Source organism: Dromaius novaehollandiae, chromosome 3 (genome assembly GCF_036370855.1).
Source record: "Dromaius novaehollandiae isolate bDroNov1 chromosome 3, bDroNov1.hap1, whole genome shotgun sequence".
Taxonomy (NCBI): domain Eukaryota; kingdom Metazoa; phylum Chordata; class Aves; order Casuariiformes; family Dromaiidae; genus Dromaius; species Dromaius novaehollandiae.
The window spans coordinates 35,146,610-35,173,922 of NC_088100.1; the positions used below are offsets into that span (position 1 = coordinate 35,146,610).

General features: G+C 37.7%; 1 protein-coding gene across 4 annotated transcripts in view; it reads right to left on the minus strand.

The window, feature by feature from the left end:
- Nucleotides 1-269: 269 nt before the first annotated feature.
- Nucleotides 270-27,313, minus strand: part of COL12A1 (collagen type XII alpha 1 chain) — a 106,015-nt gene continuing 78,971 nt past the window's right edge. For 2 of the 4 annotated variants that reach the window (XM_064508680.1, XM_064508679.1), the window contains 15 exons: nucleotides 24,927-25,076; nucleotides 23,635-23,712; nucleotides 22,893-22,979; nucleotides 21,819-21,872; nucleotides 21,229-21,324; nucleotides 19,812-19,865; nucleotides 18,125-18,178; nucleotides 16,885-16,938; nucleotides 15,913-15,984; nucleotides 7,968-8,003; nucleotides 7,797-7,863; nucleotides 5,959-6,147; nucleotides 4,946-5,014; nucleotides 3,715-3,885; nucleotides 270-1,367 (listed from right to left, as the gene is read on the minus strand). In XM_064508680.1, coding sequence (XP_064364750.1) covers nucleotides 1,186-1,367; nucleotides 3,715-3,885; nucleotides 4,946-5,014; nucleotides 5,959-6,147; nucleotides 7,797-7,863; nucleotides 7,968-8,003; nucleotides 15,913-15,984; nucleotides 16,885-16,938; nucleotides 18,125-18,178; nucleotides 19,812-19,865; nucleotides 21,229-21,324; nucleotides 21,819-21,872; nucleotides 22,893-22,979; nucleotides 23,635-23,712; nucleotides 24,927-25,076 — 1,413 coding nt within the window. In that variant the 3' untranslated portion in view covers nucleotides 270-1,185. Of the gene's footprint in view, nucleotides 2,595-3,292; nucleotides 3,352-3,714; nucleotides 3,886-4,945; nucleotides 5,015-5,958; nucleotides 6,148-7,796; nucleotides 7,864-7,967; nucleotides 8,004-15,912; nucleotides 15,985-16,884; nucleotides 16,939-18,124; nucleotides 18,179-19,811; nucleotides 19,866-21,228; nucleotides 21,325-21,818; nucleotides 21,873-22,892; nucleotides 22,980-23,634; nucleotides 23,713-24,926; nucleotides 25,077-27,313 lie in introns of those variants that run through there. The other 2 variants (XM_026102269.2, XM_026102271.2) reach the window with 2 other exon arrangements.

Consider the following 27,313-nt stretch of genomic DNA (forward strand, 5'->3'; position numbering starts at 1 on the left):
ATTTTCTTCATCAAACACCTTGAAGACTGAATGTTGTCAGGAGTCATATCCATATATGAGAAAGTGGAAATCTCTTCTGCTTTTATCCACCTGTGTCTAGATACCACAGCCCAAAAACCTATTTTAACACTATTCCCATTCTAGATTATTTTGATACTTGACATTTCTGAAAGATTGAATAAAGAAAACTAATAGTATACACACACATCATGCTGAGCACCTTAGAGATAGGAAGCCTCATAGTGCCTTTCAAGAAATGAACAGACACATAGATTTTCAGTAGTTTTATTGAAAAATGCCTCTTTCATTTCAGAAATAAATAATATAAGGCAGTGAAATTCACAATTTGCAGTTACAATATAAAAGCAGCAATTCTATATCCATAGTCTTGCAAACAATTTCCAACTGCTTTTGATAACTAAGAAACATTGTATTCTGAAAACAAAAATCCATACTAAATATACAACACAAACATGCAATTCCATCTCTGCAGGATTGTCTGCAATTTGGCATAAATGTTGTGTCTAAAAACAAGGAGATTTAATGCATTATTAAACTGTATCCAGTTGATACAATGATTTCAGCTACTTCGCTTAATGTTTGTGGTTGTAAAAGGAGATGTATAAGAGCAGTACATGCTCTGCAAAGTGTAACTAAGAATAGAAGAAAAATGACAATGATATTGGAAGGAGAGGGATTTTTTGTTTCTTTCTTATTTAACTAGATAATGCAGACCTGTGATCTGACTGAACTGCAAACATGCATTTGAAAAAGAACAAAAATGTAGAGCTAAAGCAAACAGTCCTTAAAAACTTGCTGTAGCTCTGTGGTTATTTTTGTTTTGGTTTTTTGGTTTTCTTTTTTTGTTTTTTGGAGTTTTTACATTATTTTAATGAAAATGCAGCACTGGGATTACTGGATGCACATATTAACTTGTAGGCAGCCACTCTAAGCAGAAGTATTTTACAAGCATTTCCAGAGCGGTATGAAATCTCTAGTTACATACATTGCTATTCCCACATAAGCAAGATACTCCTACAAAACAGGGGTGCATGTCTGATTCGAAAAAAACAGAAAGCTATATTGCAAAAGAAATTACGCACTCTCCACATGTGTATCTGCATATGCAAGCATAGCAAAAACAAAAACCACCAACCAAAAAAACCAAAACAAGACACAGATCTTTTATTGTTTTGTTTTTGCATTTCTTGACAGCGATCTTTTCCAGCGCATGTGTTCAGGGTATTCTGGTGAATGCATTTCAACTCCATAGTCCTCATACTCTTCCTCTCTCCTTTCTGACTCCATAGGTACTATGAAGGGTTCACCTTCAGGTTGATAGGGTCCACTTTCAGGCACGTATGATTCTGGTTGAAAATAGTTGTCCGATTGAACATTATAATTATCGCATGTCTTTATATCCACAAATACAATGAAAGTTAGTTTGACTACATAATGTTAGTCCAAGCTTATTTCCATATAATAAATATATAAATTAATAATTCAAAGGGTTCTTTTTCAGTTTTGCTCATGAATGATTTCTGGCAGTAAAATAATAAAAAGGTAAAAAAATCATTTTGAATGGCTTTGTATCTATAATACACAAAACACTGCAGAATGAATCTTAAAATATGCAAGGGACCGACTTGTAAAAAATAAAAAAAAGGCAAATCAAATAAAAATATTATTTTACAGCTACTTCAGTAAATCCAAGTACTGGACTTTATCTTAGATTATGTAATCAATAGAGCACAGGGAGCAGGTAAAATGAACAGGTGGGTTTGGCATTTACTAATCTGTTCTGAGAATAGGAAAATAAGTGTACATGTAACTATCACCAGCGGCAATATACAGTACATATCGCTTTCTGGTGCTGTTCCTCGTAACAAACCGAGTTACAGCTGGTGCTTCAGGAACACCAAAAACTACAGCAAAACAGAAAAAAAATTATAAAACTTTTGTATTTATATCTGCAGTTACAGAATCCAACAAGATTACATATACAAAAAAGGCACATGCCCCAAATCAGACATGTTGGTAACAAGCAACAGACAGGGAGATTTCATAAGTTGTCAAAGATGTTATTCTGGCATGTAGCAAGCAGCAGCAGGCTTTTATGCAGAAGCATCACGTAGAGTTGTTAACAGATTTTAGTGGATACGATCCCATACAAATCATTTACAAGCCACAATTAGTTTACTATTTACATAAGTCATTTCTCATTTACCAGGTTAAATCGTCTCTTCTAATGGCATTACCTTTGCTGGTTAGTAGTTTTATAAGCCCCCTTCATCACTGAGGCTTTTGAAGATTTGGGTCTTTTTTTAAAAAAGGAAAGACTGTCTACTTTATTATTGAAATGCAACAGGCTTAATGAATCAACATCACTGTCCTTTATCTCATTCACGAGTTATGTTAGTAAAAGAATCTCCCCATTCTATGAGGCCAGCATGGTTCAAAAACCATATCCGTGGTGAAATATCCATACGGACTCATTTTCTAATAAGCACGTGCGCAAACATCTCAGAAACAGGATTTTCATGTATTCAAACTGTAAGCAGCGCTGGAGACTTAGAAAATGTGTTAGCCGAAACCTGAAACAGGTCAAAGATGATGTTAGTCTTTTAAAAGTCAAACTCATTTGCAAAAACATACTTTCATCCAAATAAATACATAACATAGGCATATATTTATATATGTATACATAGCTGCTTACTAGAAAGGAGATCACTGCTGAATCACAGATACAATTTTCTTTCTTTTTCATTTAAACCAGAATTTGGCATGAGATCTGCATAAACACCTGAGTCTTTAACCAGCAGCACTGAGTCTGCAATTGTGTACATATATATATATATATTTGTTGTTCTTTTCATGGGTACATGCACAATATGCTAACAGCAAACCATATCCAATAGTAGTATCACATACACTAATTTTGAGATGTTGCGATGCATACATATTAATTTGTTAACAATACTGTGGTCCTGCAGGATCCCCATGTAAAATACATTAATGCCTTCTCAGTCACAAATTCGTGGCCACTTTCACCCTTTATACTGATTCCAAAAGGAGCCCACTGTTTTGAGCTGTTTCACAGAGTGGAAGGCTGATATGACCCACGGCTAATCAGACTCCAGGCAGTTTAACTCGGTAGAAATTGTAGGACAGTGGTGTTTTTCAGTTGTCTGCACTGTATCACAGAACGGATTTCCTTTGTGGAAAATTTTGATTTCAGGTATCAATTTTGTATAAATAATCCTGACATTGCTCAAAAAGAGAGACACGGAAATTGCCAACCACAGCATTCTTTTTATTTTTCAAGAGACACATGAAGAATTCAACCTTGTTCTGAAGATGATTGGAAGGGGTGGGGAGGGGGGAGAGAAAGAAGAAGAAAACAGTCACTTAAATCCTATGAGCAACATTATCAATTACTAACCTTCTACATAAAAAAAAAAAAAAGACAAACATTTTGCTACTGTTTCCTATTTAAGTTGAACCATGTACCACAGGTAAATCTGTATCAAAATCTACATGGCTGCTCATACACCTGCAGGTTACAGTGAGACAGGCCTGCTCCTTCCAACCATTTCCTCCTGATTCAGTATGCCCAGGCAAGCAGGACTGTCTCACGTAGAGCAATTCAATATGAACTGCCACATCTGTGAAGGCTATTTAGGGCAAAGAGTGGTTAAGTTGCTGGTAACATACCTGGGAATCCTTGGCCATTGTAAGGGATGCTAGCGCACTGGGACGAATCACAATATCCTGGTGGCCCTGGGGGACCTCGGATACCCGCATTTCCAGGACGACCTGGTGGCCCCGGGGGTCCTCGTGATCCTGTGGAGCCTGGTGGGCCAGTTCTAGATTCTCCTTGTGGACCTAATTTTAGAATTGAAAGGTGGGGAAGTTGTTTTCTTTAAGAGGCAGCTTGATAAAATAGCTAACATTACTGCCGTCTAGACTACACAGTCTAGTCTATGTCTTTGGTGAGAAAACACTTGCACTTTGTTGCTATATGGGGGTCAACGGAAAGAAAAATAAAAGAAAACCAGAAATATGACTCATCATTAGTTGCTTCCCTGTGTGTGGCTTATTTAAGGATTTATTCACAGAAATTGATTTAGCAAGGTTTGAGCCAAGCTAGAAACATCAATGAATTCTCTGGTTTATTTCCACTCTGTGTAAGATACGAAGATCTCAAGGGAAACTATTAGATTAGACAAGCACACTGGATTTCAATTAAAATATAGGAGTACATTAATTCTGCTACTCTGAAGCCCTAGGGTAGATGAGGTAATGTTTTTTTTGGAACAGGTTGTGTTATAGTTAGCAGAAATATAAAGCTTCAAGTAACTGGAGCTACAATTTGCTGCAAACATCTTATGTATCCTGTAATGAAAAATCATGTTTAGCCTTGTAAACTAAAAGCAGAAATGAATGATGCAGCTGATTTCTGCCAGGGCATTATTGAACAAAACTGCATGATACAAACAGAAAAAGCAATGGTCAAGTCATCAGACTACCATCTGGTAACTCTGTATCATGGAATATTTCATAGTTCTGGGACAAAGTGTAATCACAGATATAATTAAAAAATTGAATTAGGTATTCCAGAAGTATCATCTGCTAAAACTTGTGAAAACATCCATTAAATATTTGGCCAATGTATTTTCATGAAACTCATTTTCACACAAGCAAACATGCCAGATAAGTAAATTACAAGATAAAGATAAGTATCTATTAGCCACATCCAACAGTCTTTCTAAATTGCCCATTGTTGCAGAGGTTTCCTTTGTACTCTAATACATGTCAAAAATATGAAGTGCACAGAGTAAAGTATGTTCCTTTGCCACAAACAATCTACTTCCCTATGAAAAAATGCTGCCCTTTTCTTCCAGTTTTTTATAATCTGATTTTAATTAAAACAAGACATATTTACCAGGTGGCCCCGGCAAACCTCGTGGGCCTTGAGATCCAGTCCCTCTTTCACCTTTCTCTCCAGGCATTCCTATGGAATTTAAAAAAAAAAAATAGTAAAAACCAAAGGAAGGAAACTGCATCAATAAATATTTCTTCATGCGCTCTCATTGATATTAATATTTAATTCCAATTATTTAACAGACTAGGGCTGGTCAAACCTTATTTTATACAGATGCCTAAAAGTATATTTGAGGAAATACTTAATTTGGATATAAATAACCTAAAAACAAAGTAGGAAGCAGAAATAATTTAGTGTGAATAAGCTTTCTCAAAACACAGAAAAAGCTTTGAGACAGTTAAACCACCGCAGAACCTTATTACATTAAACAACAAACAGGAAGGTAATTTCAAGCTTGCATACTTTAAGCCTATGCTGCAGAGTAGCTGGAATAAGCAGACACCACATGACAGTTCAGTACAGCTACTTCACATCATTGCAGTGATCCAACGTAGCCATAGAATAGAAGTACCAACTGTCAAACCTAGTTTAGAGCTGCTTCCCTTTCTCAGAACAGTGCAAAGGGCCAAAGATGAAGTCCTAATTCTTTTGACTCTTACTTTTTATTCTTGGTAACGATGCACTTTGTCTCTTAATCAGGTGTCTATTCTGCGAAGAGTTATGTTACTCCAGACAGCCTTTCAAGATGTAGCTCTCTAGCACCAGAAGAGCTCTGAGAACATTCTCTTTCCTGGGATATCCTGAGGATGCCTCGCACTTCACTGAGATAGCAGCCAAAACTTTACACTACCCTGGGTTTCATGAAACATGAGCAAAAGGCAGAGGAAAGCACTGTAGATACAAACTGATGTAACTGATCTTTCCTCCAGTACATCAGTGTCCTCCAAGCAACCCAGCTGACCTGGTAGGTATGTGCTTCCTAGTCTGATACGGTAAAGGGATCACACTGCTCCCCTGGCAGCCTCTGCACTATGTCCACAGTGAAATATATGGCTGCTATAGGTGTTACTCACCTCTTTCACCAGGTGGTCCTTGGACACCAGGAGGTCCTGGGAACCCTGGTCTTCCTCCAGGTCCAGGCTCTCCTCTTGTCCCAGCAGCTCCTGGGGGACCAGGTGGTCCTGGTGGCCCTGGCTGGTTACGGTTTGAATAATAATCATTGGGGATTTGATTCAGCATCTGATTGAATCGGCTCATTTGGCCTTGAAAAGAAAAGAAAATGCTTCAGTAAAAACATGAAAAACTTTTATTGGAGTGAGAAGGAATAAAGAGGTATCTCTTTTCATTAAATCCTCTCCTTGTTCTGTCCAAATAATTAGCGACAAATCAGTGCAGATGAATTAGGGTGAATTAAGATGAACGTCTAATAAGAAGGCTGAAAATAAATGAAAGAAGGGTAAAGGGGAATTCTACAAACAGACAACATTATCAAAAAATTAACATTAAAGTAGTTAAAGTCAGAAAATAAGTACTTGTTTACAACATTCTTGCTCTCAAAGGTCTAGTTAAAGGTTGTCTCTCACTCTGAAGAACAGAAAGGACTTGTTACACTTCAAACAGCGAAGAGGACCACATTTCTGTGTACTCTTGGAGCTCAGAAGTTGCAAAGAATACAGGATAAATTACCCCTTTGTAGCACAGCCAGCACAGAGTCTATGAACTATGCAGGATGCAGAGGCTTGTGCTGGCGTTCTGTATATAGGTGAATTTCATTTCCACAGAAAGATGTCTTTGATCGAGAGCAACAGCATTGTGTAGCCTGGCAGAAATGAGCCCTTAACTGGGAGGGGGAGGGTGGGAGGACACATCTAGCCCTCCCTGATCAGTGTAATGTGCAAATCATAGCCTAAACTCTGAAGAGCTGAGCTGATTATGAAAAAAATACAAGGTTGATCAAAAAGGAGAAGCTAAGTGACCTCAGATAATGTATCCTTATTCATAAGCCTCATACACAATCATGATTGCACTTTTCTTCCCGTGTGCTGGCTAATGAATTAGACATGCTTTGAAACCAGCCACTGAAGATATTCTAAAGGACACACTGCCCTCCCCACCTGTGCACACTCACTCAGTGGTCCAAAAGGTATTTCTGTTCACCACAAAAAAGCAAAGAATCAAGATCTAACCAGCACGTGCCCTTGTTACAGAGATACCATTAATTTTTAGGAACAATTTTTGGGCACATTGGGCTCTGTCTTCCTTGGTAGGCCTGCTGATAGCAAAAGCACTGCCTCAGCAACAGAGAGAAAGAGTCTCTGCAGAGAAAATTTTCATGGGATGCAGAGCTGCACTCTGTAACTACCCCCTGTGTGGCAGCAGAGGACTGAAATTTAATTTGGAGTCCTTATCCAAAGTAATTTCATTTTTACTTGCATACCACAGCTGATTCTGTGCACACTAGTTACCCAAAGATCATCTGTTATTTCTCACTAGTAAAGAATCTGCAGCGAGCATCCTTTCTCTTGCGGATTCCCTCCTCCTGAAGATAAGACATAATTAATGAGAAAATGTATACTGACTTTATGACACAGATAAGGTAAGCTTAGACCACATGGCCAACACGAAGATCACCTGCCCTGTAGTGGGTATTGGACTTGTCTGTGTATTTCCAAAGGTCACAGCTAGCCATGACCATTCATGGTCAAGCCAGCCATTGGGATCTGGCAATGATTTAGCACTGGATTCTTTTTTCCATTAAGTCAGTGGCACTGGACAGCTACAACATCACTCAAGCGTTTTTTACGCTTTGTGGCCGATATCCTTCATCTTAAATTTAAACCATTCTGTTCTCTTTTAACAGGCACACTAGTAAATTAGGGGTATGAAGCACAAAGAAAGCAACACTGTTTACCATTTATCAATTGTTCACAGACTTGTCTTGCAACTGCTCGCATCATGTTCTGAGAAGCTATGTCTCCCTAAATAAGCAAAAAAAATGTTTTATTAGCAAGTGTCTGTGCTTTTAAAGAGAAGGTATTTTATTAAAAAGATATGAGAAAAACTGACTTTAAAGCAGACTTACTCTGTCACCTTTTTCTCCCTTCATTCCAGGTGAACCCTAAAATAAATATATTCCTACTATTAGGTCATTTATCAAAATATACAGCAACATATTTGCTCAGGTACACAGACACAGAGGGATCAAAGCAAAAATAGTGCTATGGGGGTAAAGAAACACATACACACAAACAGAAAATACTCTAAATCTTATACTTCAGAGCTGTTTCTTAGCACAATTACATACAGATGGATGAAGAACTCTACCAGGTACCTAAGGCACCTGCTAGACAGGGCTTTCTCCACTGGAAATTAGGTAAAACAGACGTTTAAGCATAATATACAGATGCAAAATTGTGCCACAGATCTTTTTTGCTTTGTTTAACAAAAAATGTGCTTTACAGATCACTTAATAAACTAAATTATGTCCATTAATGGTTGGGAACTCTTCACTAAATAATGCATAGTTTTTTGCCCGCAAAGTGCATTCATCAGAGGAATGCGTCTCCAGCTTGGGACAGAGTCTCAGGACAAAAAGGCCTAAATATTCTAGGGGTCAGGGCAGTCCTGGAATATAGGAGATACAGGCTCCAGTCCTTGTGCTGCCCAGCTCACAGCACAGGCACACTTACTTCTGACACCAAAAGTAAATTTTTTCACCAAAAGCAGATTTCTTCACCATACTAAACAGTCAGTCCCTCTCTGGCCTAATCAATATTTAATTTTTCAAACAGGTCAGAAAAGCTGGAGATCTGACAGCCCAATGGTCAGAGCATTTACATGATATGCAAGACCCTACTCCAAATCAGGCAAAACAGTGACTTGCAACAGGCCTCCCACCTGCCAGAAGTGTAGCATTGGAACATCACATCATTAATTATTTTGGATGTCCCAAGAATTTTCTAATGAAAACTTTAAAAAATATTTTTACAGAATTTTCATAAGGACAAGGTAAATATTACAGATGTCAAAAGCAGTCATAAAATGGTAATCTTCTTTTCCTGACAAACTCTAGTTATTCAGGCTAGACCAAATTACTTTCTTGCAAAGTCTATCATTTTTAGATAACACATTCACCTTGATAGCCATACTGATCAAATTCAATCAAATAAGAAATATTCCTCTGATTCTGCTTAGTCTTTCTGTACTTTCCTAGATCAACTATATGCCTGTTTTTCTCCAAACTTTCTGGAGTAAGCTTATATGGTCACAATGTAATTTTAAATTCATCAGCAATGAGCAACATTATTTTAAGAGCACCATCTCTTACTTACAACTCTCACTGGCTGAGTCTTGTTATTATCTGTCTAAAGGATACACCAAATGATCAAAGTAAAATTGTAGAAGATTCTATGAAACACTAAAGAAAAGATTGCCACATAATTCTGAATAAATTACATTCTTGTTTTTATCATGTTCCTCATTCTTCATCCTTGTCTTATATTAAACTTTTTTCAGCAATGCTCTGACAAAACTGCTTATTTCATGGAAATTCAGTAACAAAACAACTAAAGGATTCTGTTATTCTACCCTCGACAGAGGCCTGAGATCTGCAATTTGAGAAAGCTTTTTGACTCCTTGAAGAGGCCAGAGATCCTCCTTGAATTTTACAATTCTGAGGCTAAAGGAAGTGCCAGAAGAGACAGGACATGCAGCCATTTTTTTGCACGATCAAACACACTGACAGATGGTGAAGAAAAAGATCTCAAGAACAAACTTAGGGCCAAAGAAGCTGACATATTTTGACACTGGAAGCACACTAGAAATTTGACAGCTGTATTTCTAGCATCACACTTCTGTAAATGGTGAAGCGTGTGTGTTTTACAGTGTGTTTTGTGTGAATTATATGTGACTTTAATTTTAAACCTTAGCCCAACTCATCATTAAAGAAGATAAGCTAGGAAGAGAAGTAGATGTATAGAAGGGTAGCTGTCTCCTTGAAACCACAAGAAAGAAATAGGCTGTGCTAAGGAAAAAAGCGCTATGCACAGATATCACATAAGACAGAGAAAGATGCTTTTAAGTTCTTATTCTCTTTACAATGATAGCTTCCCTGCTAATTCTCAAATATTTCTAGTCTTACAATAGTCTCACATTAGCCTTAGTTTGAGCTGTTTTATAATTATTAACATTTGTCAAGAGCTAACTTTTGTCTAACAGCAATTTCCATTTGCCTTTGAATATTCTAGCAGTTGTTATGGGGTTTTTTTGGTTTTCAAGGATACTGTATAAGAGGCCAACCAAAAGGACTGACTCTCATTTATAAAAATGTATGTCTTTATTGTTGGGAAAGCGTAAGATACTATAAAGATTTCTTTAAATGCCGAACTAAAGACATGCGCAGATAATCTACTCTGCAAACAAAATTTTGCGTGTGCACCTCCTACACAATATTTTGAGACTTTAGCCTTATGTTTGCATTCCACTGTTAGCAAAGAAAAGTGCCAAGATAGAATAAACCATATTTTCCCAGGAAAATGTAATGGTGACGCTTGAATTGGTGTATTTTTAAAGATTTTCAAAATAGACAACAATGATCTCAGAAGGATGTTTATAGTTTGCTTTGGTCTGTTTGACACAATTTTGGCCACAGTAAAAATTGTGGATGCCCATTTAAAATAAGCAGAAAATCAAATACATTGTCATTTGTTTCAGTCGTTAGGTCACTCTTTGAAAAATCTAAAAATCTGCAAAGTGTTTTAAACCTATTCTTTTAGCTTTGACATCAAAGATAAAAAGGAAGGGAAAAAACTGCATTTGCTGCAAGAGATGTTTAGGAAGCTGTCATGAATAGCCCTTCCAGTGCTCTTGAATCCTCACTGTTGCAAATGCCACATATATGTGCCAAATTTCAGGGTAATATAAACAAAACTTTGGCTTAAACTAGGGCCAGTGTGAGTTATACAGATGACTTCAATGGAAGCAGAGTTAGGCCACAGGTGAGTCCTTCTAAAAACCTATTCTAAATTCATCTGTTACAATGTGTCCAAAGAGCACAGAGGCTTTGTCAGTTGAGCAAAAAGAGGCTACTACAAGTTCATATATGTTTTCGCTTGTAGCCTAAAATACGGTTTGAATGCATGGCATATTTCAAACTTGAAAGACCAGTTCAGTCATCTGCTGCTCTGCATGGCTCTCCACATAGTTACACATACATCCTAAGTATTACCACTTTTTAATTCTCAATATCTCTTTAAGGAGCCTGTTTATCACCATTAACAAAGCAAGTGCTAAGTGTGGGCTGCAGCTGTTTTTCATAACATTCTTACAGTACCCACAAATAATTTCAACAACTCAAGACAACAAATCATTCCAGTGAGGTCACAGCGGAGCTGGATACAAATTGAAAGCAGCGGCACTGTTTCACAAACTCCATCAAGGTTTTCGGCAAACAAATTCCCATGGGACACATCCCAGGGTGTGAACTTAGTACGCTGAGCTTCTCAGCAGTAGCAACGCATGCACCTTCCCATGACACTCCACAGAAAATACAAGGCAGCCCATCCATCAATGAGTTCGTACTTGGCACATGGCTTATTTGCATTGCAGCCTCCTGCATGGCAGCTTGTTCATGTGAAATTAATTGTACAGACTCAAATGAAAGATCCAGAGTGGCCACACTGATATGGCGTATGTGCCCCTAGAATAAACTATACCACTAATCTGCAAAACATTAGCCACTTACTAATAGGCACATAATATACTTATGAAGAATCAAAAGTCTATTGCCCATCAGACTGATGAATATTCTCTCCCTTCTCCCTTGCACCCTTTCGCCTGCATCTTTTCTTACTCTGCGCATTCCACAGGGAAAAGGTCTGTCTTTCAGTTCTAGCCTAGCACAGCCAAGTGCTGAAACAGAATAGGGACTTGTAAATGCCATAGCAACGTAAATAAACTGCAATGATTAAAACAATCAGAAAACTACTTATGACATTAGTATCTGTCAGTCTTTAATAACTAACACTATCGCAAATGGTGATGTACCAAAGCTCTAAAAGAGATGTAATTTGACTCTCAATTCAACAGACATTGAAATCTCAGTCATAAACTATCACATCTCTCTAAAATACCCACAAGATAGTATTCAGCTTTTTCACTTTCACTAGTCTGTAACACGAAAATCTGGGGAAACATCATTAACAAATGATTTGTCAATAATGATGCTTCTCCTTCTCTTTACAACTTGGCAATTTTGTCATTCTCTGAAAGCATATTTATTTGAAATTATCTGCTGAGTACATAGTTGTTATAACTGCTCATTTTTTGCAAGGCTTCCATAGTACTACCTTATGTTGTTTTGACTGGAAATAAATCATATGCTATATCTCTTGTTCCTCTACTAGATAAGTGTAAGCACTGGAAATCAGATTATTAGTACCTATACAGATCAAAATCTCATTTCTGGTTTACTGTGTTGGCAATACTCTAATATTTACTTTAAAAATCCTGTTCCAATGATTTCATTTGCTAGAGCATTCACACAAGATAGCTATACATGAAAGAGAAAAAAACAGAAGCAAACTTAAAATGTTCCAATCCTATATACTATTTCTGGAAATATTTTTGCTGACCAGTCAAGAAAAGTTCTTGAGGCTGATTTCAGCCAAAAGCCATGCTGGTCAGGCTGGAAGCTGCTCCAGTAACAAGGTACAACATTGCCCCAAAGTGCTGCCAGCAAAAGTCCCCCAGCTAGAAGAATGCAAAGGCCATTCATTAATTATAAGCTCTGCACAGTCGACTTTTACAATTCACTGAAATCAAACGAGCCTCCTTCTCCCATTTGTTACCTTGCAAAGATGCACTCACTGATTTAGCCTTGTGACTGGAAATGTAGGGGCTGTTCTTAATTAATTTTAAAACTTAAAGATTAGAGACCAACTGGCTATGTTAATAACCAAGTTTATTTTCCATCTGTATGTTTTAGAACTGTGATTTCCAAAAAATAATTACAAATGCAATTACTGAGTTGTTATTTGCATCTTCCTCCCACTCAGTTACATTCTACTTAAATTTCACTTTATTTTCTTTTAATAGACAAAAACGTGCAATTTAGCCAACTGCCAGAATTTGAGAAGCAGCAGCTGCTGCTGAAATTCTAGTTTGTTGACATTCTGTGATGAGGGAGTCACTTGGGGTCAGTGTGAGAAAATGCTAGTTTTTGCTGCATGTAGGATTTTTCTGAGCTGTGGGATGAAGGCTGGAGCTGTGGCAAGGTTCTGCAGCTGAAGGAGGACAAAACAAAAAAGGTTTGCTATTTTTATTTAAAAGGCAATGTCCTTGATTGTTTTCCCCAAAAGAATGTTTGCTCTCCACAAGAACCATCAGTTTGCTGCTCCCAAACCACCACCTTTTGAGACCTCTTTGGAGAGGATCTCTGCGTAGATGGATGCAAGATCAGTGAATACCTGCTGGCAGAGAAGGGATAATGCTCAAGAACTGCATTTATATCAGAACAGACTTCTCCCTTACGTGCACAGGATTATGCTCTAAACGTTTTCACAGTCTGTTAAGTCCTGGAGGCATCAGTCTAATGGCACTGTATACATAAAACATAAATGTCTTGCACATTTCCTGGGGCCCTTCTAAATCAAGAAAGCAAGAGCCTGTTGTCACAGACACTATGTCACAGAGTCTATTTTATAACAAGACAGCTCCATCTTAAAAGGACTTAGTCTGCCTAACTATCCCATTACTGTGTGCACTCTCACACACATAAAACAACAACCAGTACTTTTCTTCTCTAATAGTCCAAAATCTTCTACTTCCCAGGCTAAACTTGTTCACAGAAAATGTGTATCTGTTTCTTCTTGAGCCAACATCCTCTTTTAGCTTAATGACTCTTTCTAAGCTTTTGCTGGTTGCTACCCCCTACTATACTTACGGACAGCTATCAAATTCTTTCTCAACCTCTGTTTGACCAAACTAAACAAATGTTGTAGTCTCTTCTAAGACAGACAGTCCTCAGTTCTCAACAGATTACTGATTCATTTGTGTTCTCAATGTTTCTTTCCCAGTTATTTTGTTACTATACTGAAAACCCTCATAGGTTTCTTTGGGAAGTGAGCAGATTATAAAGTCAAATTTCCTATTTCCTATGAAAATTCAGTTAAAACTTCAGGTAACAACTCTTTCCAATATAAGTCTCACATCACAGTGGAGAAATGCTTACAGCCATGTTAGCGGTGTGTCTGCCTTAGCTTAGCACATTAACGTTATTTAACACATCAGGAAAGAACTTCAGTTGACTGCATTCACTGGGAATGTCTTAGCAACACTAAGGCTCCTCATAATTTGCCTATAACTTTGTGATTCTTTGGCCTGGGATATAATGTTCCTTGCTTTGCAGGGGTCTATCACCTGACCTGTGTTGTATAGTACTAACACTACAGATTGCTCAAGTAGAAGAAAAATGACAGGATCTACTCACAAATTATTTACTCCTCATATTTACCAGAGGCAATGCAAAGCCTATCTTTCTCCACCGCAGGAAGTTACAAATACAGGCAGGCCTGGAGTATGATTCAGGACACTGCAAGTTGCATTTGGCCATTAGGCTGCACCTTTGGCAATTCTACCACTGGACACAAAGGGAAGTGTTGAAATTCTGTCCACCAGGAGTCTGATAAAAACATCTGTGCAAGGTGCAAGCCAGAATTCCTGCTGGGATATGTTCTAGAAACATAAGAAATGGTAAATATGATGCAGAGTGTTACATTACAAAAAAGTGGAATAACTGAAAAGAATTGTGTTTCTAACTGAAAGGAATTCTTAGGATTAGCGTGTAGGAGAATTTACATGCGGTGCTCAGACAGGGGTTGACTGCCTTGCTTTGCAAAGCTTTGGAACTAGGCTTGAAGCCAAATTTCCTTCCTTTTCACATTAGTTACCTGCAAAACATCTTTACCACTGCATTGAGGCACCTATCCAGTACCCCAGGTGAGGGAAAACTCAGATGCACCTGGTACTTTGAAGCACACTTGAGAACAAACCACAGCACCCTGCACCTGGCACGACTACATCCATCAATCATCTGACCTGGCAGGAATATCACATGAGCAATGTCTAAAGGCAGGAAAGCTTCAGTTCCTCCTAAGAGACCCAATGCCCTCTACTGCAAGGACAAACGGGATTTATAGGCTCATAAGTGCAGGCTGAATTCAGCACACATATGAGAAAATGATCCAGCTTCCAGGAGCTCCTGGGATCTTACAGCTTGAAATCATCAAGCTGCCAGCCTACTATATATTCCTCCGAACTATCCAGCTGTTGTATACACAGAGAATCTGAAGTGGGACAGAAAATTCTGGCTGATTTCCAGATGATATGCTACAAAGAATGGATGAGTTCCCCTTTCAATTGCTACCTGCAATTCTGACTCAAACATAATTTCTCAGAGATGCTGTAAGATGAATCAATTCAAATTTCTCCTGAAATTGCTGGTAGAAGGAAGCTCCTGCTCTTTCTCCCCATCCAGTATGCACTTTAACTTTAAAGGTCTGAATAGAACCCGCAGTCCTCAAATAATTTCAAAATCAGATTGTAAAAACTCCAAACATTTGCAAACCAAAAGTGATCATGTAACATTATCAAAGATTTTCCACCTTCAGCAGCATACTACTTTTTACTACACACACACAGACAAGACACAAGATTTTCCAGTCATTTTGCTGACCCAGCTCTTCATGCTTATACAGTGTAGGAATATATATCTTGGCACATAACAGTGTACAATCTTTTTAGTAGAAACCAGTGACCACAATTTCCAGCCCCAACTATTAAACTGAGCAAAAAGACATACTGTAAAAACAAAACTGTTTGAAAGCAGCTCTGCGGTCTTAGGTCAGCTCCACTGTATCAACCACTGTCATAAGTGTGAGGCAACTATTTAAAGCGAGAGTAAGTCTTATATTCATCAACAGAGAGGGTGTGATTTTAAAATTGATACTATATATGTATCATTATCTTACTGGTGTTCCACGATCTCCTGGCTTCCCTGGTTTTCCACTTGGGCCAGCAACTCCTGGAACTCCTGGGGCACCCTACAGCAGAAAGATATGTAAAGGGAATTGTGGAGACCCACAACAGCCTCAGTGCAATTGGCTGGTAAGAAACTTGCTGTAGTATTAATGAGTGCAGAGCAATACCGAAAATGCCTCCAATCAGTTTTTCTTCTGTTAGGTACTGATCAGTTTGAAAACTTTCCTCCAGAAAAAAAGGATTTGTTTCTTTGTAGAAACATGTTCTTTTGCATAACACCACAATTCTAAAGGCATTTCAGAATCAAAAGATGTAGCGAGTGCCTGTATGTTTTTGGTATGGCTCTTAATGAAGGCTTCCCAAACAAGTATCAGACAGTTGGGCCTTCTCACTTTTTGTAGCAAGTCTGTGATCCATGTAAAAGTTCACAACAGTGAGCCCAAAAAATTCATTTTAGTGATTTTAGATAAATGTGAGCAAACAAAAGACCTTCTCTAACACGGCCACACATAAAACAATGAAGTAGATTTTTAAGCAAAAAACTAATCCTCAGAAACTCTTGTCAGGAAACACTTACTTGTATTACTAACAGAGGCTGGTTTGTCCAGACTACAAGTTATAAGGTGCTTGGTTTCAGTAGATCTAGCTATGCATTTAAAGCTCATGACTAAAGAACCAGGCAAATTGGTTCTTCCCTTATTTACACTGGCAGAAATCAGCTTAGAAACCACTGGAAGTCAAGTGGATAAAACCAACCGGAAGCAGAATTAAACTCTCATGATGTTCGTGAATCCATGTTTTACACAGCTCTCTGTTCACCTTTCACTGAAAGTTTTTCAGATCCATTTGAGATATTATACAAAGGATCCATTTCATATTTGACAGAAAGTGAAAATGTCAGTTTGGATCTTTTGGTTCATGCCTCTTATTTCAGCGTATATCACAGACAAAATAATATTTACCACTGGTCCTGGTGGACCTCTTGGACCTGTGGGACCATCTTTTCCTGTGAAACCCTATTCAAAAATGAAAACATGAATAAAGATTATCCTTTGATTAAAATGGTCCTTAAGATTACATAATTGCCACACTCCTAATTACTACTAGCATGTATTTTTAAAACTATCCCAAAGTAGCTACCATAGCTAATGCTTTCTAATGGTAAGGCTATCTATGGAACAGTGGACTTCTGCAAATTTAAAAGATGTCCAGCTGCCGTTGATTAATTGAAGATGGAGTGAGTCCCTCTCAACACTATCTCAGGGAAGGAATTTTTCCATCTCAGAAGAGGAAGATTGTCCTTATTGCTGTTCTCTCTGCTCACAGATTAGCTGGAATATCTGAGGTTTCTACTTCAACAGATGAAGAACAACAGAACAGCTCCCTCTCAGATACACCCCCTACAAGAAGACGTGCTGAGAAACTCCATTTCAATAATCTAACACAGCCTACTCAAACAAACATTTATGGTCCACTGATGACCCACCCATGCTCCAGTATGTTCTTTGGCAAGTGGATATCACACAGTGCTCTTTCTTCATTTCTGGCTATCAAATCCCACTAAAGGAAAACTATAAATGCATATATCATCTATTAATTTTGGCTGTCAAGGTAAGTCACTGGTTCAGTCATCTCAAGGATGACATGCCACTGGGAATGTAAAAGAGATGTGCCTAGATGACTCCAAATCAGAAGAGGGTGATTTCAATAGCCCCACAGTAAACTGTGAGCATTCCTTTCATTATGAGGACATTTCAGATTCCCTGATCCAAAGAAAAGTTGTTGGCTCCAAACAAGGGCTAAGGAGCAAACTTGGTCTTCCCAGTAAGAGCACAGACAGATTCTTTAGGGATGTGACATCTCCCAAACACTGAGACCAGTAGAGCTCCAAGGGGTCCCTGCCAGCAGCAACAGCATGTGGAAGACAGCAGGGCTGAGTGGCTCAGCAGAGCCCTGCGCAGTGGGCTTACCGCTCTGCATGTGCAGACGCCTGACAACCTAGTCAACAGACTGGGCAGAAACTAGCTGTGGCTACCCTACGACTATCAGGGGAGGCTTCCACCCCCAGTATTTCTCAGTCCTTCCACTTTAACTTCTCCAGTTTAGATGCTTTCTACAAAGCACTTTAAAACAGAAAGCTATGATAAAAAAAAAAAAAGCCATTACTTAGTTCTTTAACATGATAAACTGAGGAAACCTTACCCTTTCGCCTGGAGGTCCCATTGGGCCAGGTGGACCAGGTAAACCTGGAGTTCCCTAGAGAGAAGAGAAATGATAAACTGTATCCGAGACAGAGAAAGTATCTCTGCCATGCTAACTCTCCCAGCACAGATGTACACATTTAAATATCCAACTGCCTTCAATGTTGCTTTTTGGTAATATAAAAATAAAACAGACCTTTGGGATAAACCAGTTATTTCACATACATGATACAACTCTACTTCTTATTTCATCCTCACTTTATTATTTACTGCGGTTTTCCTCTCCTCTCTTACCAACCCACAATTCAACTCCAAAAAGAATTTTCAGTCCTATTACCAGAAAACAGACATATCCTTTTCATTGCCTTTTCAAGTATTGCCTAAGTGTCAGCTAATCCTTTAACACCTGGAACTAACATCAGGCTGCAGTCATCCATCAGAAAAGAATTTCAGAAGAAACAAAAATTAGAGTTTTGCTTAATTATTCTTTTCCCGCTTTTGCACTGTTCTTCTCCTATTTTTTAACAATCTGCTGCCATATCTTGCAGATTCTCAGTTCTCTGCTCTGTTGTAGCTTCTGGGTTAAGATTAAATGCTAAAATTAAACAGGCTACATGAGAGGACACCCAGGAATGATTTCACTCAGCACCCTGCAGGATCAAGGCCACTATCATAGGAATCAGACACTGAACAGTCTTGTTACGTCATGTGATCCATTTCTTCCCCTTTTCTATCTCATCCCACCATCATTCAAATGCAGCATTGCTTTCTATAGGACATTTCTACTGCCCAAATATATATTCCTCACAGTTACAAGAGTTAACAAAACAGGTAGAGAACATCAGGCCCCTGAGCGATAACTGCCCTCATTTGATATATGAAGCTACATCCACAACACCACTTAAGCAACTCCCATATAATCCTTACATCCCCAGTAAAATGAAGGGCAATATAGGCAATCAAGGAAGATTAGTGATGTCAGCAGATCAATGACCTTAGATAGTAAACCTATAATATACTGATGATACCATCCTCCCTGTTCATACACATTTCAAAAAAACAAAAAAACAAAAAACCCCAAACTCTCAACCTGAAAAACAACTTGTTGGATGATCATCCAAAAATTCTCAGTTTTTCTCCTCAAAACCTAATCCAACTTTACAATATAGAATCCTGCGAGTAAATGAAATTTATATTGTTTTCTTCTTTCACAAAGCACATAATTAATTGTGGAAGTCACTGTCCAAAGACAATTTCAGCTCCACAAGAATGGTTTCAAAAAGTAATTAGGTAACATTGTTAAAGAAGAGTTCAGCAAAGGTTCTGTAACCTCTATTTTAGGAAGACACTAAACCACAGGCGGTCAGAAGTCGAGGCCTTCCAGGGGAAGAATCAGTGTACTTTTCCTAATCCATTGGTCTTTTCCCTTGTGTTCATGGCTTGCTAGATGGACACTTGGTCTGACGCAGTACAGCTGCCCTTTTAATCTTTCTCTATTTTGAATGGGTTAGTATTTCCTACATTTCAAATTACTAAGTGTAAGCTAAACGTATTTCCAAAATTATTGCCTAGGAAGCTACGAAAAGAGTCCATGACTCTTGGTGATGTCAGAGACAGCTGCCTATCAGCCAACCTGTATTAGGAATAGTGTTAAATGACACAAGATTCTTATCTAAGAATCAACTTACCGATCGCCCTGGTAGCCCAGGCTGGCCGGCGTCACCTTTCATTCCTTGACGCCCCTACAGTTTGCATAAATGATTATTAGAGATTCTGAATTACAGAAGAGAACAGCAAAATAACTAATCCATGTAAATGGACACAAGATAATTACTGCAAAATACCTAAACTAAGGATTCCATAAACCAACTGTGTACTATGGGATAAAACAAGATATGTATATATCTCTTCAGTGAAGTAGTAATGATCATTTCACAAGCATTTGCAAATGCAGGAAGACTGGTTGACATAATATTAAAAACATAAACCAGCAGAGATTTGGAGGGGAGGGGCAGATATTTTGATAAGGAAGTGATACAGAGTTTGCAGTAAGAGAGACTATAATATAATATTAATAACTTCACAGGTGAGAAAGCAGGGAAGGGTTACATATTTTCTCCTATCAATCCTCATCCTTCTCAACTGGTGAATGGAGCTCCCACATCAAGGAAGAAGGTAAAAGCTCAGTCTTCCTAAGATATCACAGTTTTTCTCTAGCCCACTGTCTAAAAGGCATTATGCACTTCTAGGACACGAAGTGTGGAAGCACATAAAGAAACAACGTACTGCCTTTCACAGCCTGCCTGCATTCCACATATACTACAGGGCTATAGTTTAAATGCACAGTCTAATGCACATGAGCAAGATTTGACAATACGATACTTATTTTCAGCAGTGGCTTGCTAGACAATCCAGCATTAACTGGTTAATGAAAGCAGCATACTTAATTTCTACCTTACAGCACATTTTGTCTTCCATTTTCCAATCAAATTACACACATTACAGAGTAAGAAGGTGACCTGGTTTCAAATGTAAAATGAGACAATGTGCAATGCAACACCAGCTCTATTGAATTTTCTTCATAAGCTTTATATTTTATACAAAGAATTCATACAAAAAGCTGCTCATTATCCAACTATTCCTAATATACAGGAAACAGCAAGACTATACTACTGCTTCTAGGGATGATTATTTATTAAAATACACCTGAATCTAGCAAAACTTCATCAGTATTGATAGAGTTACTTTGGCTTTGAGGACATGTACATTAAATGAGAAGTAGCCTTTACTAAAATATATATGCTGTTACCAAGAAGACCCCCAAGGAACTCAGGGCTATGTTTGTATGCCTAGAATCAGGCACCAATTGTCTCTCTGAACTTCCAGCTGCTGATTTAAGCACACAAAATAGCAATGCACATCACTTAACACTCACTCCCTGTCCATAGGTGTAGAATAGATGATGTTATTATAGTGAAAGAGACTTGTTTCATGATGTTCCCATGTCACAGGGGAAAAGGAGCATTAGGGCAAAGTTGCCAGTCCCTTCCTGAGACCGCGCTGTCTCCGCACACAGTGTCACCCACACTCCAACTGGCCACTCACCGGCTCTCCTGGGATCGACAGCCCATTGGGGCCCTGTGGACCTGGTGGGCCTTGAGGCCCAGGAGGACCTGTCTCACCACGAGGACCGGGTGGCCCCTTAAAGCAGAAAATAAAACAAGATTTAAAACTACAACCTCTTCTTAGATCTGTAGCTGCACAATCCTTTGCGTTAGGCATTTTAGGGTAAGTCAGCAGCCTGGAGACACACTGACACTCAAAATAGGTATATCCTGGAAGCAGTTATTCAAATGCCTTATCTTTCCTGGAAGTCTCAGACCAATATAAGCTTTCTGGCAGTGTTAACTGGAAGCATAGCTGTCTCCTCTGTACAGAAGAAAAGAGAACAATGCTGCAGGGTGTGTATTTCCACCCTCATACATGCAATCTAGTTTCCTTATGCAGGGTCAATGTCTTTTAGGCTACATATATAGTCTTAGATAGACTACACATAAATAAAATATTACATAGATGTATTTCCAATTAAATTTTTTATAATCCCCATTCTTAGCACAAGATAAAATTCAGCATACAAATTTTCATACAGGTAAGTATGTCACAACATGATAGATGTACTCCAGAAAGATACTTACAGATGATCCAGTCAAACCCCTTTCACCTCTGGGACCTTTAGCACCTGGACCACCCTAAATTGAACATTTGGGAAAAAATCTATTTTATACAAGCAAGGGTACATCATACTAGTCTGAGCTATGAATCCCCTTTATTCCTATGTCAAATTTCCATGTCAAAGCACAAAGTTTTGAAGTGTATAGATCACAATGCTAACACTACTAAAATAAAAGATGCATCAAGACTTCAGTAAACCACATCGGCTTCAGCCTTGCTCGTTCAGCCCATTAACTATTTCTATCATTTTTGTCTCTGCAGATAAAAACTTATGTAATTTATATCCAGTTTTCTGAGATACAGTAACCCTCAAAGTCACTGGATACCTCTCCAGTAGACTGCCAGGCAATTTAAACAGGCTTCATATGCCTGATACAGCGCTGGTTGATAGTTTCGAAGTAGGACTAGTGGGCTGAATGCAATTCCCTTACTTTTAAAGCAACTGGTAGGAGCATGTCCATCCCATAGAGTACTCTCTCTCCACATCATTAAAGAAAAAAAAGTAACTAATTTCTTTCCCTGACAGAGTAAAGTGTCTTTCCTTGGAGTGAAATTCTGACTCTGTATTTAGGAAAAATATTTGCACATTCCATACAAAAAATACCTTGTATATGAAGTGCAAGCTGCGATTGGGCCAGATTTTCCAATCTATCAAACAATGAGGAGCTAGTCACAGTGAGCAAAGCGAAAAAATGCAAAAAAGATCATTATATACAGAAGCACAGGTGGCAGGAGCTGCCCAATTGTGTTCAAAACTAAGAAGGAAGACAAACAGATTAATATGATGTTACGAACCTATTGACTGCAGCTATCTCTGACTGACCTTTGTTTTCACAAAACCATAAATTAACTGAGCAGCGGTTTCCACTTACTAGGGGAACACAAGAACAGGAGTGTCAAACTTTCCACAAGATACACACTGAAGAAAATTAGCTGGTTTTAATTCTTCCTGGACAAAACTATTTCTTTTCACTTTGATCAACATAAAAGTACCATGATAAATTTAAAATCCAGCAAATCATTAAATAGTTCCTTACAGCTGGTCCAGGAGGTCCTGGGGGTCCAACGCTGTCTTGAGTACAGGTACAAGCATTTGGAAGAGCTGGACATTTGGCTTCATCCCTCTGAAAATTCAATCACAACTATTACTGTCCTTTTAAAAAAAAGTATTTGGTGGCAGCCTATTTTTCTTTTTTTACAACAATAACAGCAAGATTCTCTATTATCCCAACTATTTTAAAGTACAGTAGAATTTACAGCTAAAGAGTGTTTTTCAAATTTTTTATGCAGGACTTTTCAGATTTTTAGCAAATTATTTTCTCTGGGAGAAAATACAAGAAAAATATAAGACACTAACAGCAAAGCCACAGGCTAAAACAATATCATATGCAATTTCTGTTGTTTTAATAGTCACAGGCATTAGACAACCAGCTTGCCCTGCCAAAGAAAAAACTAGTTACTTTTTGAAGGCCCATTTAACAACAGATGAAATGAAAAATATTACAGCTATTCCATTCATAATTCCTAGGATGTTAAATATCACTGAAACACAAAATAACTGACTTTTTTTCCACCATTCCTAAGGGACTCATTCTAGCACACAAGAATCTTTTTCTCTCAGGCACAAAACTTAGAAATATAGTGTTGTTCACTGGCTGCTCTAACAAGTGTGATTCAAATGTGTTGTCATCATTAGGTATAATACTGGATTAATATTGAAATTGTTCAATCCGTTATTAATACAATTTTCTGAGCAGACCCCGGTTCATTTATACTTACCATAGAAGGAAGGTCACAGCATCTGTCTCTGCTAGTCCAAACTGGACTGCATACAATGTCAAAATTCTGGATTTCAAACTGTGAAAGAAGGGCAGATGGCTTTATATCTTGATCAATTACAGGTACAAGAGACATTATTTATAAAACCTGGTGGCATTACCATTAAAAATGACTCCTAAGACAATTCCTTTCTAATATGGTTAACATCACTCACATTTTCACTTCTTTTTTGACAATAATAACAGAAAACATACTTTAAATTATTTTTAAAAAGAAATTTAAAAATTAAAAAATAAGCCTACTTAAGGCTAGAAGCAACCTAAAGCACTGATGCTTGCTCCCCTTCTGGGGCAAAAGGTAACCATACAAACTGACCCAATGACTATTTCACAATACTTAATGAACAACACAGATGAACTACATCTGCGGAATGCCTGCGCACTTCAACATGAAATCTGGCTAGAGAACATCTGGACCAGCTCTAAGGACAGCAATCCTTGGGTCATATATTAACCTAGATTCATGTATGAAACTTTCCACTGACATCAGCCAGTAATAGTTCTACAGAAAGGCTGAAGTGGGGACATTAGGTAGACTGTATAGTAAAAACAGTTTTCTCTCTTTTTTTTTCCACCCTCAGAGCCACAAAGTTTGATATGTACAAGTAAACATATGTGTTCACCAAGAAACTTTTTCAGGTGTTATGGTTTGCACACATGGATCAGAGTTCAGACTTAGGTCTTCTAATATGAAGCCTGAGTAATAACACTGATTACACATTAAATATAGTGAATCCATCAAGATAATTATGTGCCTTTCATAGTAGCAGCCATTTTTTCATCATAGGTTTGCCGATCACAAAGCCAGAAGGGACCACTGTGATCATCCAGTGTAGGAAAGACCACAGGACTTTCCAGAATTAAAATCTGTTCATTAAAGAATGTCTTTTAAGAAAACAAAGCAATCTTCATTTAAAGATTTCCAGTGATGGAGAATACACAGTAAATGGTTCCAATGACCAACTGCTAAAAGAAAAACATTTCCCCTCTTGTCCGAATTTATCTGTATGCAACCTTCAGCCATTTGGTTTTTGTTCTCGTAATTCTGCTAGAGTGAGACATTGTCAAGAAAATGACCAAACTTCTCAGTTGAGTATGTCAGGTTCTGCAATACAGACACTTTGAAGGTTCAAATGCAGTACTGGTTCCTCAGCAACTCCTAATCTCTAATCTCTTTTTTTCAGAAAATGTCGAGAGTTTGCATTAATAAATGGATTAACGTTTATTGCTTACTGTAGCTGATCTCCGGTCGCCTTTCAGAAGTTTCCCAAGTATTTCATAGCCATCAGTTGTGATGTTTCCAGCCTCTTTAATTGGTTTCTCCAATATTTCACTGCAGTCAATGTAAATCTTAACATTTGATGAAGTTACAACAATATGGACCTGGAAAAGGGGTTTAATGTAATATTTAGAAAGTTGAACAAGAGCACATAGGCATATATCATCTTTAATAGTATTTCCCAGTTTCCGTAATATGGTTTTTAAGTTTGGTTTCTAGAAATCCTGCTTTACTTTCAAGTGGGAGAAAAATTCTAATTTAAGAGATGCCTACTACATTAGTTATTTCTTTAAAATTCCTTGAAGGTCTATTAAAATGAATAAAGAGGCATAGCTAATAAGTAATACTTAATATAAAACTGTAATACTACAATGAACTATTTAAAAAAAGCTTGCCTGAAAATTGCTTTATGATGGAATAAAAGTCAAAAATAAAAAGAATTTGGGAGAGAAAGTGAATATAAGCCTTTCTTGTCCTCTTCTGATGTCTGGGACCACACAAGAGGTTTATGAGTCTGTGACTGCCCACTTGCTAATAGACTTTGTCTGTAGTTCAGAACGTAGATTGTTTCAGATCCAAGGTCTAGGGTTCAATTTCAACAGATGACTCAATCAGAGGCATTAGTTACGTAGATATGAAGGAAGGGAGCAGAGAAGCCTGCCCAGAAAAAGACAAAAGAACAAGAGATGCAAGAGAGAAATTTCCAAGAAAGAAATTTGCCTACCAAAACATATGCCAAAATAAGAGGAAATAGGGAAGAAGAGGAAGAGATTAATTATTAGAAATAAGGGAAACTAAGGAGGGAGAAAACAATGGCTGTAGCAAAGGGAGAGCAAGTTTACAAGGAAATGAGAATGAAATGTTTTGGGAAAACAGTAAATTTTAAACAGAAGAACAAAAGAAATTGAAACAAAGGTTACCCTTCTGAAATCTCAGAGGAAATACGGTGATTTATCCTGCTGTGACTGCACAGGATTAAATAACAGAGCATGTATGAATAAAACAAAAGGAGAATCTATTGCTCATTCACAGTGGGCAAAGGACTTGACGAGGTCACTGCCATTATGCTAATGAAAGTTATGCAAGTGAATTTCCTACATATCCATGAAAACAGAAGACCTTCAGGACTCCCCAAGAAAAAAAAAAGTCTGACATTTGTCTGACATTTTAGTGAATCTAATACACAGTTGATGGAAGAACATCTTAAGGCTACAGAAAGGTTTCAGTGGTTTTATATACCTTCCATATTGTATGCATCTTCAATACAACATATAAGATCTACATAATTTTTAGAATATCAAAGTATTAAGATCATCAGTAAACGATCCTTGAAGTATGTATGTATGTTCAAAGGCTTCTGTTACCACAGCACATAACCTTCCAGAAACATACTGCTATTCGATGACTACTTTTAAAAATTGGCATACAGTTGAAAGAACAGAAATTCCCTTAAATGTCCTGAGTCAACAAGTGCTGAACAATCTCTTGAGAATTTGTTCTTTTTTTTTTTCCATACTAAAATATTTTCCCATGTGGAGTTGTCTCCAAGGCATCAGCATAGCTTATCTCAAACTCTCTAAGCATTACATGCATATGCTTTATATAATCTGAATTAAGACTTCTGAAACTGCCCTTACTTTTTGTCATCTTAAATTCAGTTGGCGTCACAGTTTAATTTTCAGTGCTCTCTGTAAGGGTGTGTTTTTCTAATTAACATTCAGAACACTGTTCATTAACCAGGTAAGAAACAACTGGAAAGATAACTGACTGTGTCCACAGGATATTTTGGGATTACAAATCAAAGTTCCCCCAAAATGAAACAATAAGCATCATACCAAAACTTTTAAATTCATTATCATTTATACATCATATATTCAGTCACTTGATTATATGACCACATTTTCCTGGTTAATGACTGCACTGAACACTTAAACTCATCACAGATGTAATTTAATTCTAAAAGGTATTTAACATGCAGATCTTTCCATCAGAATGTTAACTGTCTGCAACAAATTAAATAAAGCAAAGAATACCTCTGCATATGTGCATATTACTCCATTTTCATTTTCACACAAAACTTAGGAGAGGGAAACATATTTCAGGATACTGAATGGGACCACCAATTTGAAAAACTTCAACCAGCAATGACTGGGCATCATCTATCCATCCAAAGTAAGAAATGACTCAATACAGTCAAAATAAGCAGTGATCCCCAAGTCATTGACAACCTCTCTTAAGCACATTGCTCATTTAATACCAGCTCTGAATTCCAGTCTGTATTTCATGGCCCAGACATAACCCCTAATTCAAATGTGTATCTAGTGTTAATAGTAAATAAAAC